The 16227-nt window shown below is 41.5% G+C and overlaps 1 protein-coding gene across 1 annotated transcript; it reads right to left on the bottom strand.

Annotated features, from left to right (window-relative positions):
- Positions 1-14635: 14635 nt before the first annotated feature.
- On the bottom strand, positions 14636-15215 carry CETN1 (centrin 1). Its single transcript, XM_003406366.4, has one exon. The coding sequence runs from the start codon at positions 15213-15215 to the stop codon at positions 14697-14699; it is 519 nt and encodes a 172-aa protein (XP_003406414.1). The 3' UTR covers positions 14636-14696.
- Positions 15216-16227: the final 1012 nt, after the last annotated feature.

Here is a 16227-nt window from a genome sequence, read left to right as displayed (position 1 = left end):
CTTCAAAGGCCAGCATAGCAGGGGCGGGTGTCTGAGGACCATGGTTTCAGGGGACATCTAAGTCAACTGGCATAATAAAATCTATTAAGAAAACATTCTGCATTCCACTTTGGAGAGTGGCATCTGGGGCCTTAAATGCTAGCAAGTGGCCATCTAAGGTGCATCAATTCGTCTCAACCCACCTGGAACAAAGAAGAATGAAGAACACCAAAGACACAAAATAATTATGAGCCGAAGAGACAGAAAGGACCACATAAACCAGAGACTACATCAACCTGGGACCAGAAGAACTAGGTGGTACCCAGCCACAACCGATGACTGCCCTGACAGGGAACTCAACAGAGAAACCCTGAGGGAGCAGGAGAGCAGTGGGATGCAGACCCCAAATTCTCACAAAAAGACCAGACTTAATGGTCAGACTGGGACTGGAGGGACCCTGGAGGTCATGGACCACAGATCTTCTGTTAGCCCAGGGCAGGAACCATTCCCAAAGCCAGCTCTTCAGGCAGGGATTGGACTGGAATAAGGGATGGAAAATGATACTGATGAAGAACGAGCTTCTTGGATCAAGTAGACACATGGGACTATGTTGGCATCTACTGTCTGGAGGAGAGATGAGAGGACAGAGGGGGCCAGAAGCTACCCGTATGGACAGGAGGAAAGAGAGTGGAGGGAAATACTGTGCTATTTCATCAGAGGGAGAGCAATTAGGAGTGTATAGCAAGGTGTATGTAAATTTTTGTATGAGAGGCCTGCCTGATTTGTAAACTTTCACATAAACCACAATAATAATAATAATACCACCACCATGTCCAAAAGAGTGTTATCCCTTCAAAACACTGGTTGCCTTGGTGATTGGAGACTTATTTCAAAAATGCAGTCATTAGTCAATACCTTTCTGGTGCTTCTCTTTTGGAAGTCCCTTCAAAGCCACTTATACATCTTTCATAGAAATTTGGCTCATTGTTTCAGTGCCATTTACTGTCGTAAACCTCAAACGATAATATCCAGCTTTTCCAACCACTCTTTTCATCAGATTTGACTGCAAATAACTTGAGACGATTTCAAAAATGAAGCCCAGTCTCAACGGAGGAAGATTTGTTTCTTGAGAACATTCAGAAGAATGTGCTGGAGGTTTCTAGGTTGTCTCTTAAAGAGGAGTTCCAAAAATGTGCTGAGGCCAGTAGCACAATTGGATTAAGTGTGTGACTTTTGAAGGGGACACACTCATTAGGCTGGGGTTTCCAAGGGTTTCCATGGAGTGGCTGGTAGATTCGAACTGCTGACATTTTTGGTTAGCAGCCAAGTTCTTAACCATTGTGCCACTAGGGCCCCCGAATAATATTAGTGCTATTTAAATGTTGGCTATTGTTAAAATCAGAGCTCCTGGGTAGTGCAAATGGTGTTTTATCTAGTGCCGCTATAACAGAAATACTCTAAGTAGGTGGCTTTAACAAACAGAAATTTATTTTCTCACAGTTTAGGAAGCCAGAAGTCCAAATTCAGGGCAATGGCTCTAGGGGAAATTTCTCTCTTTCTGTTCACTCTAGGGGAAAGTCCTTGACTCTTTTCGGCTTCTATTCCTAGGTTCCTTGGCTATCATGTGGCAGGCATCTTCCCCTCCATTTGCGCTTGTTGCTTGCCTAATCTGCTCTTTTATATCTCAAAAGAGATTGGTTTAAGACACTCCTTATACTAATACTGCCTCACTGACCTAACAAAGAGTACCCATTCCCAAATGGGATTATAACCAAAGGTATAAGGGTTAGGATTTACAACATATATTTTTTAGGGATACAACTCAATCCGTAACAACACTCTAGGCTGCTAACCAAAAGGTAGGAGGTCCAATTCCACCCAGAGACACCTCGGAAGAAAGAACTAGTGATTTGCTTCTGAAAAATCAGCCACTGAAAACCCTATGGAGCATACTTCTTCTCTGACACACATGGGGTTCACCATGAATCGGACAGAATTGACCCCACAGCAACTGACTATTGTTAAAATCATGCACATAACTTTGTAGTATCAGCCTGAATTACAAACACATCAGGCAATATCCATAGCAAGGTAGACACATTTTTCGTAAGTAGTCATCATTAACTATAGTAATAAAATGATTTTATATAGGGAAATTAATTTTGTTTGGTTATTGTTAACACCAAAATGAAATCTGTGAGTCTGAAAATTATGTACATTTCATTCCATTTTACATCTGAGAAACCCCTACAAAAATGGGGATGCCTGGTATGGCATCTTAATTTCAATAGCCTGAAATGCCTGCAGCGTCTTGGCAAAATAAATATTCATCTTGAAATCAGGAGCGTAAACCTTCAGCAGGCCAGTCTGTCTTTGTGCAGGTTTGGTTGTTGGAAAGTATTTCTAATATTAAACAGAAATCCCTTTCCTTTATCATTCTCTCATTGAAACCCTGTGGAGTCCTGTGGAACAAATCCTATTACTTCGAGGTCATGTGCCTCCAGAGTGTTTTCTTTTCAGAAGAAACAGCCTTAATTCCTTCAAAACATGTCTCTTATGATGTGGTTTTGTATCTCTTCACTCTATTTGTCTCACTGGTCTCAACAGGACTCAATTTCTTCAGTTCCTTATAAGACATAGCACCCAGAGGTAGACATAGTCCTCCAGGTCATAGAGAAGGGCCTCTCCTCAGCTGGAGAATTGCACTTTTATGAATGCAGCCTAGGAGCAGATTCACTTTTATTTTAGTCTAGTTTTTATTTTTGACCTCATGCTACATGCTTCCTAAATCCAGAAGTTTATATTTCCCTTGTGTTTTCATTAAACTGTGTCCACTCCCCTTTGTGGTCAGAAACTTGGACCTTTGTGTCCAAGTGTTAGCTGTCACGTTTATTACTCTCCAGATTCATCATGTTAGATTCAGTCCACTGCAGAGCCTACTGAACCTTTTTTGGATCCTGATTCTATTAACCAGCCTATTTGTCTCCCTCCTCATTTGGGGTTGCCTCCAAATTTGCTGCACCCGCCTTTTGTCATTTTATCTAAGTGTTGACAATTGTCATGGATTGCATTATGTCCCCCCAAAAATGTGTGTATCAGTTTTGCCGGGGCATGATTTCCAGTGTTGTGTGGTTGTCCTCCTTTTTGCAATTGTAATTTTATGTTAAAGAGGATTAGGGTGGGGTTGTAACACCCTTGCCCAGGCACATTCCTGATCCAATGTAAAGGGAGTTTCCCTGAGGTGTTGCCTGCACCACCTTTTATCTCTAAAGAGATAAAAAGGAAAGGGAAGCAAGCAGAGAGCTGGGGACCTCATACCACCAAAAAACCAGTGCTGGGAGCAGAGAGTGTCCTTTGGACCCAGGGTCCCTGGGCAGAGAAGCTCCTAGTCTGGGGTAAGATTGATGAGAAGGCTGATGGAGACAGAAAGCCTTCCCCTGGAGCTGACACCCTGAATTTGGACTTTAAGCCTCTTTACTGTGAGAAAATAAACGTCCCTTGGTTAAAGCCATCCACTTGTGGTATTTCTGTTATAGCAGCACTTGATGGCTAAGACAACAATCATGTTGTACTAGAGAGCCTACTAGACATCTCTCTTCAGGTTGGCACTTACATCAACCTCTACCCTTTGAGGATGACTGCTGACTTCTGGTCACAGGAGGCTACATGGTGTAGTAGAAAGAGACGAGATCTTAGAGCCAGAGGGCCAAGATAGTGAATTCTGTCTCTTCTGTTTATTGGCTTTGGTCTCTTTAGCCAAAGGACCAGGGAAGGGGAGCATAGGAAAACAGAAAACTTGTAGATAGTAATAGCTCTGCTCCAGCCAAATGCCACATTAAAAAGTGTGGCTGACCCCATGCATGCCAGCAAAAGCCAAATGGAGGGCCTAGACCTCCTTCATTAAGAGGGTGCAATGGCTGTTCCAACACCCCTGCTGGGGTAGTGTCAGAGAAGGCCAAGCAAGCAGCAGGGACTGTTATCCCCACTGGTCAATAACAATACACCTCACCCCACGATGTCAGCTGAGACCATGTGGGGACCCTGGATATCCACCCCTACTTGGCAGTGATGAGACACTCCTCCTCTATGGCATGATGTCGTAAAAGGCCTAGTGGAGGTCAGATTTAAAAAGATGCAGTACCTCATAACATAATACAAAAATGTCCAAGTTTCAACTGAAATTATTCATCACACAAAGAGCCAGGAAGATCTCAAACTGAACAAAAAAGATAATCATTAGATGCCAACACCAAGATGACAGAGGTGTTAGAATTATTGGATAAAGATTTTAAAGCAGCCATGATAAAAATGTTTTAAGGAGCAATTGTGAACGCACTTGAAACAAATGAAAATAATAGAAAACGTAGGCAAAGACATAAAAAGTCTAAGCAAGTAAATAAGTGATATAGAGAAGAACCAAAAGAAACTTTTAGAATGAAAAACACAACAACAGAAATAAAAAGTTCAGTGGATTGGCTTGATAGCAAAATGGAAGGGACAGAGGAAAGAACAAGTGAATTGGAAGATAAAACAGTAAAAATTACCCAATCTAAACAACTGAGTGAAAATAGACTAAAAACAAACAAACAAAAAAAAAAATGGACCACAGATTCAGAGACCTGTGGGGCTATAATGAAAGATCTAATATTCATGTCATTGGAGTCCCAGAAGGTTAAAGAAAAAGAGGGTGGACCTAAAAAAGTACTCAAAGATAGAGTGGCTGAAAATTTCCCAAATATGGCAAGGGGCATAAATCAACAGATTCAAGAAAGTGAATGAACCTTAAACAGGATAACCCCAAAGAAATACATGCCAAGACAAATCATAACTAAAACTTCTGAAAATAAAGTTGAAAGCAGCAAGAGAAAAACAACACCTTACTTAGAGAGGAAGAATACTTTAAATGACAGTGAATTTCTTACCAGAAACCAGGAAGACCAAAAGAAAGTGGCAACAATCTGAATCAATCTTGAGAATTATGCTCAATGAAAAAAAAAAAAAAAAATCCAATCCCCCCAAATTATATATGGTATGATTTCATTTATATAAATCCTTGAAATCACGAAATTGTAGAAATGGAGAACAGGTTAGTGGTGGCCAGGGGTTAAGGAGGGGATGAAGATGGGAGGGAAGTAGGTGTGGCTATAAAAGGACAACATGAGGGATTTTTATGACGGAAGTGTTCTATTTAGTGTATCAATGTCAATATCCCGATTGTGATATTTAACTATAGTTTCACAAGGTGTTATTGTTGAGAGAAACTGTGTAAAGGGTACATAGGATCTCTCTGTATTGTTTCTTACAACTGCATGTGAATCTAAAATTATTTTTCAAGAAAGCTTTTAAAAAATTTTTTATGAATGACTTTTTTCAAGAAATAAAATCTATATGAAATGGATTTATTTATCGATAAATATAAAATGTCAAAATCATCAGAAAAAGAAATAAAAACCATGGCCTTCCTCTGGAAACTCAGGAATCTATTTTGTGATTCTCTTATTGAGACTTGCCAAAAATACACAGTATCTCTCTCACCACAGGTACCTCTAATATCATAGGGTCAGCTTGGTCATATTGCACTATGCTCCTTGCTCCATAGTTTGAACCTGCTGCAGAGTGTTTTCTTGCCCTGGCCTCCCCTCAGTCTTCTATGTCATCTAGTATTTGGTTCAGAGCAAGATTTCAAAGGTAAGAATATGTTGCCTCCCAGAACCTGAAGAGGCCTACCAGGTATTTTTAGGGGAATTTAACACAGTTATTTTAAAATTTATTTGGAAGAATAAAAGTTTATGAATAGCTGAGACAATTTGGAAAAAGAAGAACCAGCTATTAAGATATATTTTAAAGCCACAGTAATATGACCTATGGTAATAGTTGGAAACAGATAAATAGACCAGTGGGATGGAGCGGAGATATCAGAAACAGGCACGTATTTGTGATATAGTATCATCACGAATTTGAAGGGAAAGACATTTTACTTGGTAAATGACATTGGGAAAGTTGACTTAGTGTGTGGAGAAAAATAAAATAGGAGTCCTGCCTCCTAATATAAAAAAAAAAAAAATCAAAATGGATTAAAGTCATAACGTTGTATAGGGCCAACTTCAATCCATCGTAAGATGAAGTGGTATATCTGGGATCAGGCCTAAGTGGAGTCAGAGGGCCCAAGGAGGCAGCCCAGGTTCCCATGTCATCTACCAGTGTTATACCACAGCCTCTCCCCCCTTCCCACTCATTCCTATGGCCACCTGTGGGGGGAGGGGTTCCTTATGACCAGCTGTCAGATAAATGTAATGGACTACAGATGCCCTACAGCACCACTTGAGGATGGCCCTGAAAGACAACAATGAGGAGAAATTCCCTCATGGGGAGTAATGCACTTGGTCATCCAAATTGTGTAGAAAGACAAAGTGCCCTGAGATTAGAATATATGTGGACCCAAACAGTATTGCTCAACCTGTTGACTTGATTGTTCAGGACTCTGGAAAAAAGATTCAAATACCAGGGATTAAGAAGATCAGGGAAAAGGCATGTAGCTGGATTTATAGCCTAACAAAGAGCCTACCACAGAAGAGATACTAAACACCAAGCAGGCAGAATGACTTGACCAGTAGACATCAGTCTGCCCCTTTCATTGGCCACCCAGTGCTGGCATAACAGGAAGATGAATGGAGTTTCATTGTGGCGAGGATGGAGGCTATGCATGAACCCACCAGCATGGGTCCCCTTTCATCAAGGATTCTCTAGCTACTGCTTCTGCCCAGTGCAGAACAGCACTGCACTTCAAGACCAACTGGCCTCCTGGTGGCAAGTTGTCTACTGTGGACCCCTTGTACTCTAGAAGAAGAGGTGACTTATCTTGATTGGAGTTGATACATATTTCAGTTATGAGTTTGCCTTTTCTGCTTGTAGAGTCTCGGCCAGCACCAAATTTGAATATTTGTTCTAGTGATACAGGATTCCATATAGTATCACATCTGACCAAAGGGCCCACTTTACAGGTAAGGAGGTGCAGAAGTGGATATATGACAATGGAATCCACTGTTTCTGTAATATCTGGAAGCTTTCAACCTGACAGAGCAATGGAAACACCTGTTGAAGATGCCTCTGAGGGGCCAGCTTGGAAATAACCAGCGAGGAGGTAGAATGTACTCTAAATCAATGACCATAATATGGTGGGGTACGTGAGTCCAGCAAAACAAGGGGTGGAAGTAGTGTTTACCACAGCTCCCAGTGTTCTAGTCATTAATTTATTCTTCCCATTCCCACAATATTTGACTCTGTGCATTTATATACCTTGGTTTCCAGAGGGGGAATGCTTCTACCAAGGGTCCCAGTAAATTTCAACTATGTATGCCATATAGCCATGGCAGATTCCTTATGCTGAGAGACCATCAAGGAAAGGAATCACCATCCATAAGTAATTGATTTGATCATCAGTAGGCAAAGCTGCTTTTTCACTATGGGGGAGGAAAAATTTCTCAGGTAATACACTTGAGGGTCTCTTGGTACTACTTCACCCAATTCTGAGGATAAATGAATAAGTGTAGCAGCCATATGAATACAAGGGAGACCTGTTAATATGACTATTATTCAAATTTACTCACCAACCACTAAGGCCAAAGATGAAGAAATTGAAGATTTTTACCAACTTCAGCAGTCTGAAATTGATTGAACATGCAATAAGGATGCACTGATAATTGCTGGTGATTGGGATGCAAAAGTTGGAAACAAAGAAGGATCAGTGGTTGGAAAAAACAGCCTTGGTGACAGAAACAATGCCGAGATCTCATTGAATTTTGCAAGATCAACGACCTCTTCATTGCAAATACCTTTTTTCACCAGCATAAACGGTGACTATACACATGGACATTGCCAAGCGAATACACAGGAATCAGTTTGACTACGTCTGTGGAAAGAGACTATGGAAAAGCTCCATATCATCAGTCAGAACAAGGCCAGGGGCCGACTGCGGATTAGACTATCAGTTGCTCACATGCAAGTTCAGGTTGAGAAGGAATAAAATTAGAACAAGTCCACAAAAGCCAAAGTATAACCTAAAGTATATCCCACCTGAATTTAGAGACCATCTGACAAATAGATTTGAGGTTGAACACTAATGACCAAAGACCAGACAAGTTGTGGAATGACATCAACGACATCATACATGAAGAAAGCAAGAGGTCATGAAAAAGAAAAGAGAGAAAGAAAAGACCTAAATGGATGTCAGTTGAGACTCTGAAACTTGCTCTTGAATGTCGAGTAGCTAAAGCAAAAGGAAAAAATGATGAAGTAGAAGAGCTGAATAGAAGATTTCAAAGGGCAGCTTAAGAAGACAAAGTATTAGGATGGCACGTGCAAAGACCTGGAGATAGAAACCAAAAGAGAAGGACGTGCTCAGCATTTCTCAGGCTGAAAGAAATGAAGAAAAAATTCAACCCTCAAGTTGCAATACTAATATATTCTACGGGGAAAATACTAAGTGACACAGGAAGCATAAAAAGAAGATGGAAGGAATACAGAGTTACTATACCTGAAAGAATTGGTTGAAGTTCAGCCATTTCAGGAGGTAATGTATAATCAGGAATTGGTGTTACTAAAGGAAGAAGTCCAAGCTGCACTGAAGGCATTGGTGAAAAACAAAGCCCCAGGAATTGACAAGATACCAACTGAGATGTTTCAACAAATGAACGCAGCCCTGGAAGTGCTCACTCGCCTATGCTGAGAAATTTGGAAGACAGCTACCTGGCCAACTGGCTGGAAGAGATTCATATTTATGGCTATTCCAAAGAAAGATGACCCAACTAAATGCAAAAATTATTGAACAATTTCATTAGTATCACATTCAAGAAAAATTTTGCTGAAGATAATTCAAAAGCGGCTGCAGCAGTGTATCAACAGAGAACTGCCAGAAATTCAAGCTGGATTTAGAAGAGGACGTGAAACCAGAGATATCATTGCTGATGTCAGATGGATCCTGGCTGAAAGCAGAGAATGCCAGAAAGATGTTTACCTGTGTTTTATTGATTATGCTAAGGCATTCGACTGTGTGGATCATAACAAATTATGGATAACATTGCATAAAATGGTAATTCTGAAACTCTTAGTTGTGCTCGTGAAGAATCTGTACATGGATCAAGAGGAAGTTGTTCAAACAGAACAAGGGGCTACTGCATGGTTTAAAGTTAGGAAAGGTGTGTGTCAGGGCTGTATCCTTTTACCATACCTATTGTTTTTCATTCAATCTGTATGCTGAGCAAATAACCTGAGAAACTGTACTATATGAAGAAGAATGGGACATCAAGATTGGAGGAAGACTCATTAACAACCTTCGATATGCAGATGACGCAGCCTTGCTTCCTGAAAGTGAAGAGGACTTCAAGCACTTACTGATGAAGATCAGACTATAGCCTTCAGTATGGATTACACCTCAACATAAAGAAAAAAAAATCCTCACAACGACTGATAAGGGAAACCCTGGTGGCGTAGTGGTTAAGTGCTATGGCTGCTAACGGAAAGGTCAACAGTTCAAATCCACCAGGCACTCCTTGGAAAACCTAGGGGGCAGTTCTACTCTGTCCCATAGGGTCGCTATGAGTTGGAATCAACTTAACAGCAACGAGTCTGATTTTTTTTTTTTTTGATCCATAAGCAACATCATGATAAATGGAGAAAAAATTGAGATTGTCAAGGATTTCATTTTACTTGGATTCACAATCAACACCCATGGAAACAGCTGTCAAGAAATCAAAAGACGTGCTGAGTGAAATGAGTCAGAGGCAAAAGGACAAATATTGTATAAGACCACTATTATAAGATCTTGAGAAATAGAAAAAACGGAGAAGAACACATACTTTTGTGGCTACAAAGGGGGGAGGGAGGGAGGGAGGGAGGGAGGGAGAGGGCTTTTTATTGATCAATCAGTAGATAAGAACTGCTTTGGGTGAAGGGAAAGACAACACACAATACAAGGAAGGTCAGCCTAATTGGACTGGACTAAAAGCAAAGAGGTTTCCGGGATAAAATGAAAGCTTCAAAGGTCAGCGGAGCAGGGGCTGGGGTCTGGGGAACATGGTTTGAGGAGACTTCTAAGTCAACGGGCAAAATAATTCTATTATGAAAACATTCTGCATCCTGCTTTGAATTGTGGCGCCTGGGGTCCTAAATGCCAACAAGCGGCCATCTAAGATACATCAATTGGTCTCAACCCACCTGGAGCAAAGGCAAAGGAAGAACACCAAGGCCACACGACAACTAAGAACCCAAGAGACAGAAAAGGCCACATGATCCAGAGACCTACATTATCCTGAGACCAGAAGAACTAGTTGGTGCCCGGCCACAATCGATGTCTGCCCTGTCAGGGAGCACAACAGACAACTCCTGAGGGAGCAGGAGGCCAATGGGATACAGACCCCAAATTCTCATAAAAAGACCATACCTAATGATATGAATGCGACTAGAGGAATCCCAGAGACAATGCTCCCCAGAACTTCTGATGGCACAGGACAGGAACCATCCCCGAAGACAACTCATCAGGCATGAAAAGGACTGGTCAGCGGGGGGGAGAGAGATGCTGATGAAGAGTGAGCCAATTAAATTAGGTGGACACTGGAGAGTGTGTTGGCAACTCTTGACTGGAGGGGGGATGGGAAGATAGAGAGAGAGGAAAGATGGCAAAATTGGCACGAAACGAGAGAATGAAAGGGCTGACTCAATAGGGGGAGAGCAAGTGGGAGAAGGGAGTAAGATGTATGTAAACCTACATGTGACAGACTGATTGGAATGGTAAATGTTCACTTGAAGCTTAATAAAAATTAAAAAAAAAAAAATCAAAAGACGCATTGCATTGGGCAAATCAGCTGCAAAAGACCTCTTTAAAGTGTTGAAAAGCAAACATGTCACCTTGAGGACTAAGGTGCACCTGACCAAAACCATGGTGTTTTCGATCACCTTATATGCATGCAAAGTTGGACAAAAAATAAGGAAAACCAAAGAAGAATTGATGCCCTTGAATTGTGGTGCTGGCGAAGAATATTGAATATACTGTTGATTGCCAAAAGAATGAACAAATCTGTCTTGGAAGAAGTATAACCAGAGTGCTCCTTAGAACCAAGGATGGCTAGACTAAGTCTCACTTTGGACATGTTATCAGGAGGGATCAGTCCCTGGAGAAGGACATCATGCTTGGTAAAATAGAGGGTCATCAAAAAAGAGGAAGACCCTTAATGAGATGAATTGACACAGTGGCTGCAATAATGGACTCAAGCGTAGCAACAATTCTGATAGTGCAAGACCAGGCAGTGTTTTGTTCTGTTGTGCATAGGATCACTATGAGCCAGAACCGACTTGATGGCACCTAACAACAACCTAACAGCAGCAGCAGCCACTGACTGAAAAGAGCATTCGTTAGGGACTCAGACCTCTCAGGGATGAGGATCTGGGTAGGTAAGTCATCTGCATCAGGGGAGAAGCTAGCTGAGGGTAAGGGGAATCTAGGCTGGATTGTTGAGGCTGATTATTTGTAGTCTTGAGGCTAGCTGCAGTGGCAGGGGCTGTATTTTGTGCCCCTAACCTTCCTCTTATAAGTCTCAGGGAAAGAGGTCTATCAAAATCCTGAGTTAGACTCTCTCAGAACTTATATAAAAACAGTGGATATAAGTGGTATAAGGGGTGGACTGTAGTGGAAGCTTTGGTTCATTGCCCACATCTCCCTCCAACCCCTGCACTTGAGTGAAGCACTCATCCACCTAGCTGCTGAGAGTATTGACAGCTGGCAGCTTGCAGCTGTGTTCACCCTCCCAGCGAATGCCCTTGGCTGAAGAAGGTCCTCTTATTGAAGGTCATACCCCCTTCCTGGGCACAGCTCACGTCCAGTGACTGTCAATCAGTGAGGAGTTCTAAAGTCTCAGCCTCATTTCCAGGCTGATCTGATTTCAGACATCTCTGGAGAGCCATCCCAGCTCCAGAGCTCCCTGTGGGATCACACTTGCTGTGATTGTATTGCAGCCCACCTTCTCCCTCTGCCTAATCTTAACTTCCTCCCTGCAGTGGGTTGTGATCCAAGAACACACTTAATAAACCTTCTACACACAAATCTCAGACCCAGTCTGCTTCTCATGGAAACTGACCTGCAGCAATCTCAAGAGTTGGGCCTATTGCTTTCTACATCTTATTCTAAACTTATCTAAGATATCCTTAGCGTTCCTGGGTGGTGAAAATGGCAAAGCACTCAACTACTAACAGAAGGTTGGAGGTCTGAGTCCACCCAGAGATGCCTTAGAAAAAGGCCTAGAAATCTACTTCTGAAATAAAATCAGCCACTGAAAAGCCTATGAAACACAGGTCTACTCTTGACACACATGGGGTTACCATGAGTCAGAATTAACTTAAAGGCAACTGTTCTTTTTTCTAAGCTATCCTTAAGAAAGATCCTTTAATTATCTTCTGCTCACTTGGGGCATTAGTTTTCCTGATAACATATTGACAATACTGTCATATTTTCATCCTTGGCCCTATGCTGTTTTTCTTCTGTTTCAGCTATAATTAGAAAGCAAAGAATTATCAATGCGGTCCTTACACAGTCACAAGGGTTTTGTTTTGGTTTTTTTGGTGTGCACCTGCTTCTTTCTTGAAACTGTTTGTTATAGTTCAGGGAAAATTACATTTTTAGTTCTTCCCAACCTCTAGAGCTGTGTCTTGTCATCTGCAAAAGATGCCTACAAATTTTCTTTGAATTTTTCGTGCTCTACTTTTCTAAAGACAAGTCTACACATGCCTAACCCCATCAGTGTATGACTGACTTCTCTAAAAATCCACGTCAGCCTAGGCCTGATCTAACCCTCTCTTCAAAAGCCCCCTCCCTCATCCCAAGACTGAGGCAATTGAGGAGAGGGCCTAATAGTTCATTGAGAATTTCTCCCTTAGCAGTGAGTGGGATTCAGAAGTATTCTGGAGCTGCCTTTTCTTGAGATGAATTGTACCCTCAGGACATCCCTTAAATACTGGGCTGTAGCCTCCCTGATTGACCCCACAGTGTGTGGCCATTCTGAACGCTGGGCTTCTCAATCTGGGCACCTGTATCCACTACGAGTGCACCTGAGTCCATACTAACATCTGGCTTCTAGCATTTGCAGCCCAGGTGAGTTCCCCTGCCCTGTGCCAGCCACCTCAGCAAAATCCTTGCCAAAAACCAAACCAAATCCATTGCCGTCGAGTCGATTCCGACTCATAGCGACCCTATAGGACAGAGTAGAACTGCTCCAGAGAGTTTCCAAGGAACACCTGGTAGATTTGAACTGCTAATCACTTCAGCTAGTACAGCTGTTTTGAAAAATGAGTCCCTGTTGATGAGAATTAAGCCCAGAGTAGTAGTTCCCCTGATTAAATCGGCCACCCCCTGGAGGGTAAAACTGCTGGCAAAGCAAGTGAAAAATTTTCCAGAATTTGAGCATTATCTTAATGTGACTTCGTATGAAGATTTAATTTAGCTTTACTTCTGAGCAAAATATCTTGCCTTTTTAACAGTTGCCTATTATCAAAACATTAGTCAAACCCTTCACTTCAGTAGATATAATCTCCCCATAATATTTTTTTCCTACCTTCAAATCTGTATATTAAAAAGATAAGTATTTTCTTTTTCCAAAAGAAAGGCTTAATTTATAACAGGAAACAAGTAATATTCACACACACACACAAGCCACAGTAGACTAGTCTACTGGGATTTATAAAATAGAGAATTACTCTATATATGTGTACTTGTAAGTATACTACTTATACACTCTGGTATCAACTATATACTTGAGGGGGAAAATCAAGTATCAAGTACGAAGATGTTTTAAGAATTCACAGATAGTGACTTGTGATAAAGTAATAATAAAATGTCTAAGGTTTTGTTAGCTTATCTTATAAGGACAAATAGCTTAAAACGTAGATTTTTATTTTTTTTACAATTTTCTAAACTAAGTCCTTACATTTGCAAATATTTACTCAAAATCATTAGTTAGCTTCATCTCTCAAGCAAATTATATTTTGCTTGAGCCAGTGTTAAACTGTGCTTTTAATCTATAGTCCAGGTATTCATTCTGGCCCTCGATAATTCATAGTAGATAATATACACACAAACGACAAAAAAGCATTTCATGTGATGAAGCCAGAGAATAGACTAAGTTGTACAATTTGCCAAGCCTATACTTCATAACACTATCTTTCCTGAGCCCAGCAAGTACCTAAGTGAGCAACCGTTTTCCTTCCCAATAGAATTTAATTTAGTGAAAAGCAGTGCAAGGATGACCGCTGGCAGATTGTTTCATCTTGCTGGAACAATGACTTGAATTTAAGGAATGCTGAAGCAAGATAATGTGGGAACACCAAAGAAGTGACAAGGAAACCCACATTTCTGATTGTCCCAAGAAGCTGTTTCATATTGCTTTAATGGATGTCCACAAGTGAAAGGCAAAATGGCAGGTGGATAGAAGCTTCAGGGCCTTTATCCAATCTAATGTGCTCCAGCTCTGCTCTTGAGAATTAAAAACAAAAACTCAAATTAAAAACATCTTTAAAATTCTATAATGGAGCCAAAAATTTAGAAATAGAATTATCTAGACAAATTAGTGGGGATGGGGAGAGATACCCGCTGCCCTCTAAAACAAGTTTTCACAAAACAGAAGCGGGAAATTCAAGTCGTCGCTGAACTTGGCGTTTGCCAGGGGAAGCTGGCTTTAATAAAGGTTGGTCTTCTTCATGATCCGAAGAAACTCTTCCTCGTTTACTTCACCGTCTCCATCCCGATCAGCTTCGTCAATCATTTCCTGCAGCTCCTCATCCGTGAGGTTTTCCCCCAATTCATTGGCCACACGCTTGAGGTTTTTGAAAGAGATTTTCCCGGTTTCATCATCATCAAAGAGCCTGAAAGCCTTCAGAATTTCTTCTTTGGTATCTTTCTCAGCCATCTTCTGGGTCATCACGGCCAAGAAGTCATTGAAGCTGATTTTCCCAGTGCCTTCCTTGTCCACGTCGGAGATCATTTTCTTCATCTCCTCCTTCCTGGGCTCAAAGCCCAGCGCTCTCATGGCCACCTTCAGCTCCTTCACGTCGATGGTCCCACTGCCGTCAGCATCGAAGAGATCAAATGCTTCCCGAACTTCTTGCTTCTGATCTTCAGTGAGTTCAGGCTTTGGGCCCACCTTTCTTCTCTGGCTGGCAGAGGCCACATGTGACTTCTTAAAGCTGGACGCCATCCTCTGCGGCGGCTGTTACTTCAACGGCGTTAGCGCTGCTCGCTGGGGCGCCCCCACCCGGTGCGCGGGCACAGCCTTGCACCTCATTCGTTCCCAACGGTCAGTCCTTCCACTGCGCTATCCCAGAGAGCCCTATCCCACTGAGCCTGTCACGTCTGCGTGATCCTATTTACCGTTAGCGTCCACGAGTTGATACCTGAGCTGGCAATAGCTGCCGATAGCCACAGTTGCCTTCCATAATTCATTGGTACTTGACTGTTCTTTTTTCCCAGACCATTTGTTAACATCCATTGAAACCAGTTTTGTCTATTTATTTGGAAGTCCTTCTTCTCTCCTTTCCCATACTTATTTTAAAACCCTTAGTCTGAGGTTAAGGGTAAATTTAGGATCCTGGAGACTGGGTTTGAATCACTTGACATTAGATGAGGGGAAGTAGTAGGAAAAATATTAAAGGTCACACCAAGCATCCAAGTTGACATAAACAGAAAAGCAGATAAAATGGAAACCGTTATCCATAAAAATTGTAGAAGTTTGTCGCCTGACATTACATTCAACGATAATAGAACTTCACAAGTTTATTTGGCTTGTCCTCAAATATGAGATGTAATATCTGAATGTGCAATTTACTTTCAGTGTTTCAATTATAAATACTTGGAATAGTTGCACTTGAATAATGGTCATAATTTTATTCGGTTTACTTTTAATTGGGAGTGGGGGAATACTATAGATTCTGGTACTCTGGTTTTTAAAAACCCTAGCACCATATTCCACCTTCTTCTGTCAGTTTGCTGTACTGTGGTGGCTTGCATGTGGTTGTGATTCTGGAAGCTATGCCACTGATATTTCAAATACCTGCATGGTCACCCATGGTGGACAGGTTTCAGCAGAGCTTCCAGACCAAGACGGACTAAGAAGAAAAGCCTGATGACCTACTTCCAAAAATTAGCCAATGAAAACTTTATGGATCACAACAAAACATTGCCCAACTTTGGACATGTTATCAGGAGGGCTC

Source organism: Loxodonta africana, chromosome 11 (genome assembly GCF_030014295.1).
Source record: "Loxodonta africana isolate mLoxAfr1 chromosome 11, mLoxAfr1.hap2, whole genome shotgun sequence".
Lineage (NCBI taxonomy): Eukaryota > Metazoa > Chordata > Mammalia > Proboscidea > Elephantidae > Loxodonta > Loxodonta africana.
Note: the sequence above shows the minus strand (reverse complement) of the source record. Positions and strands in the feature narration are given on the sequence as shown.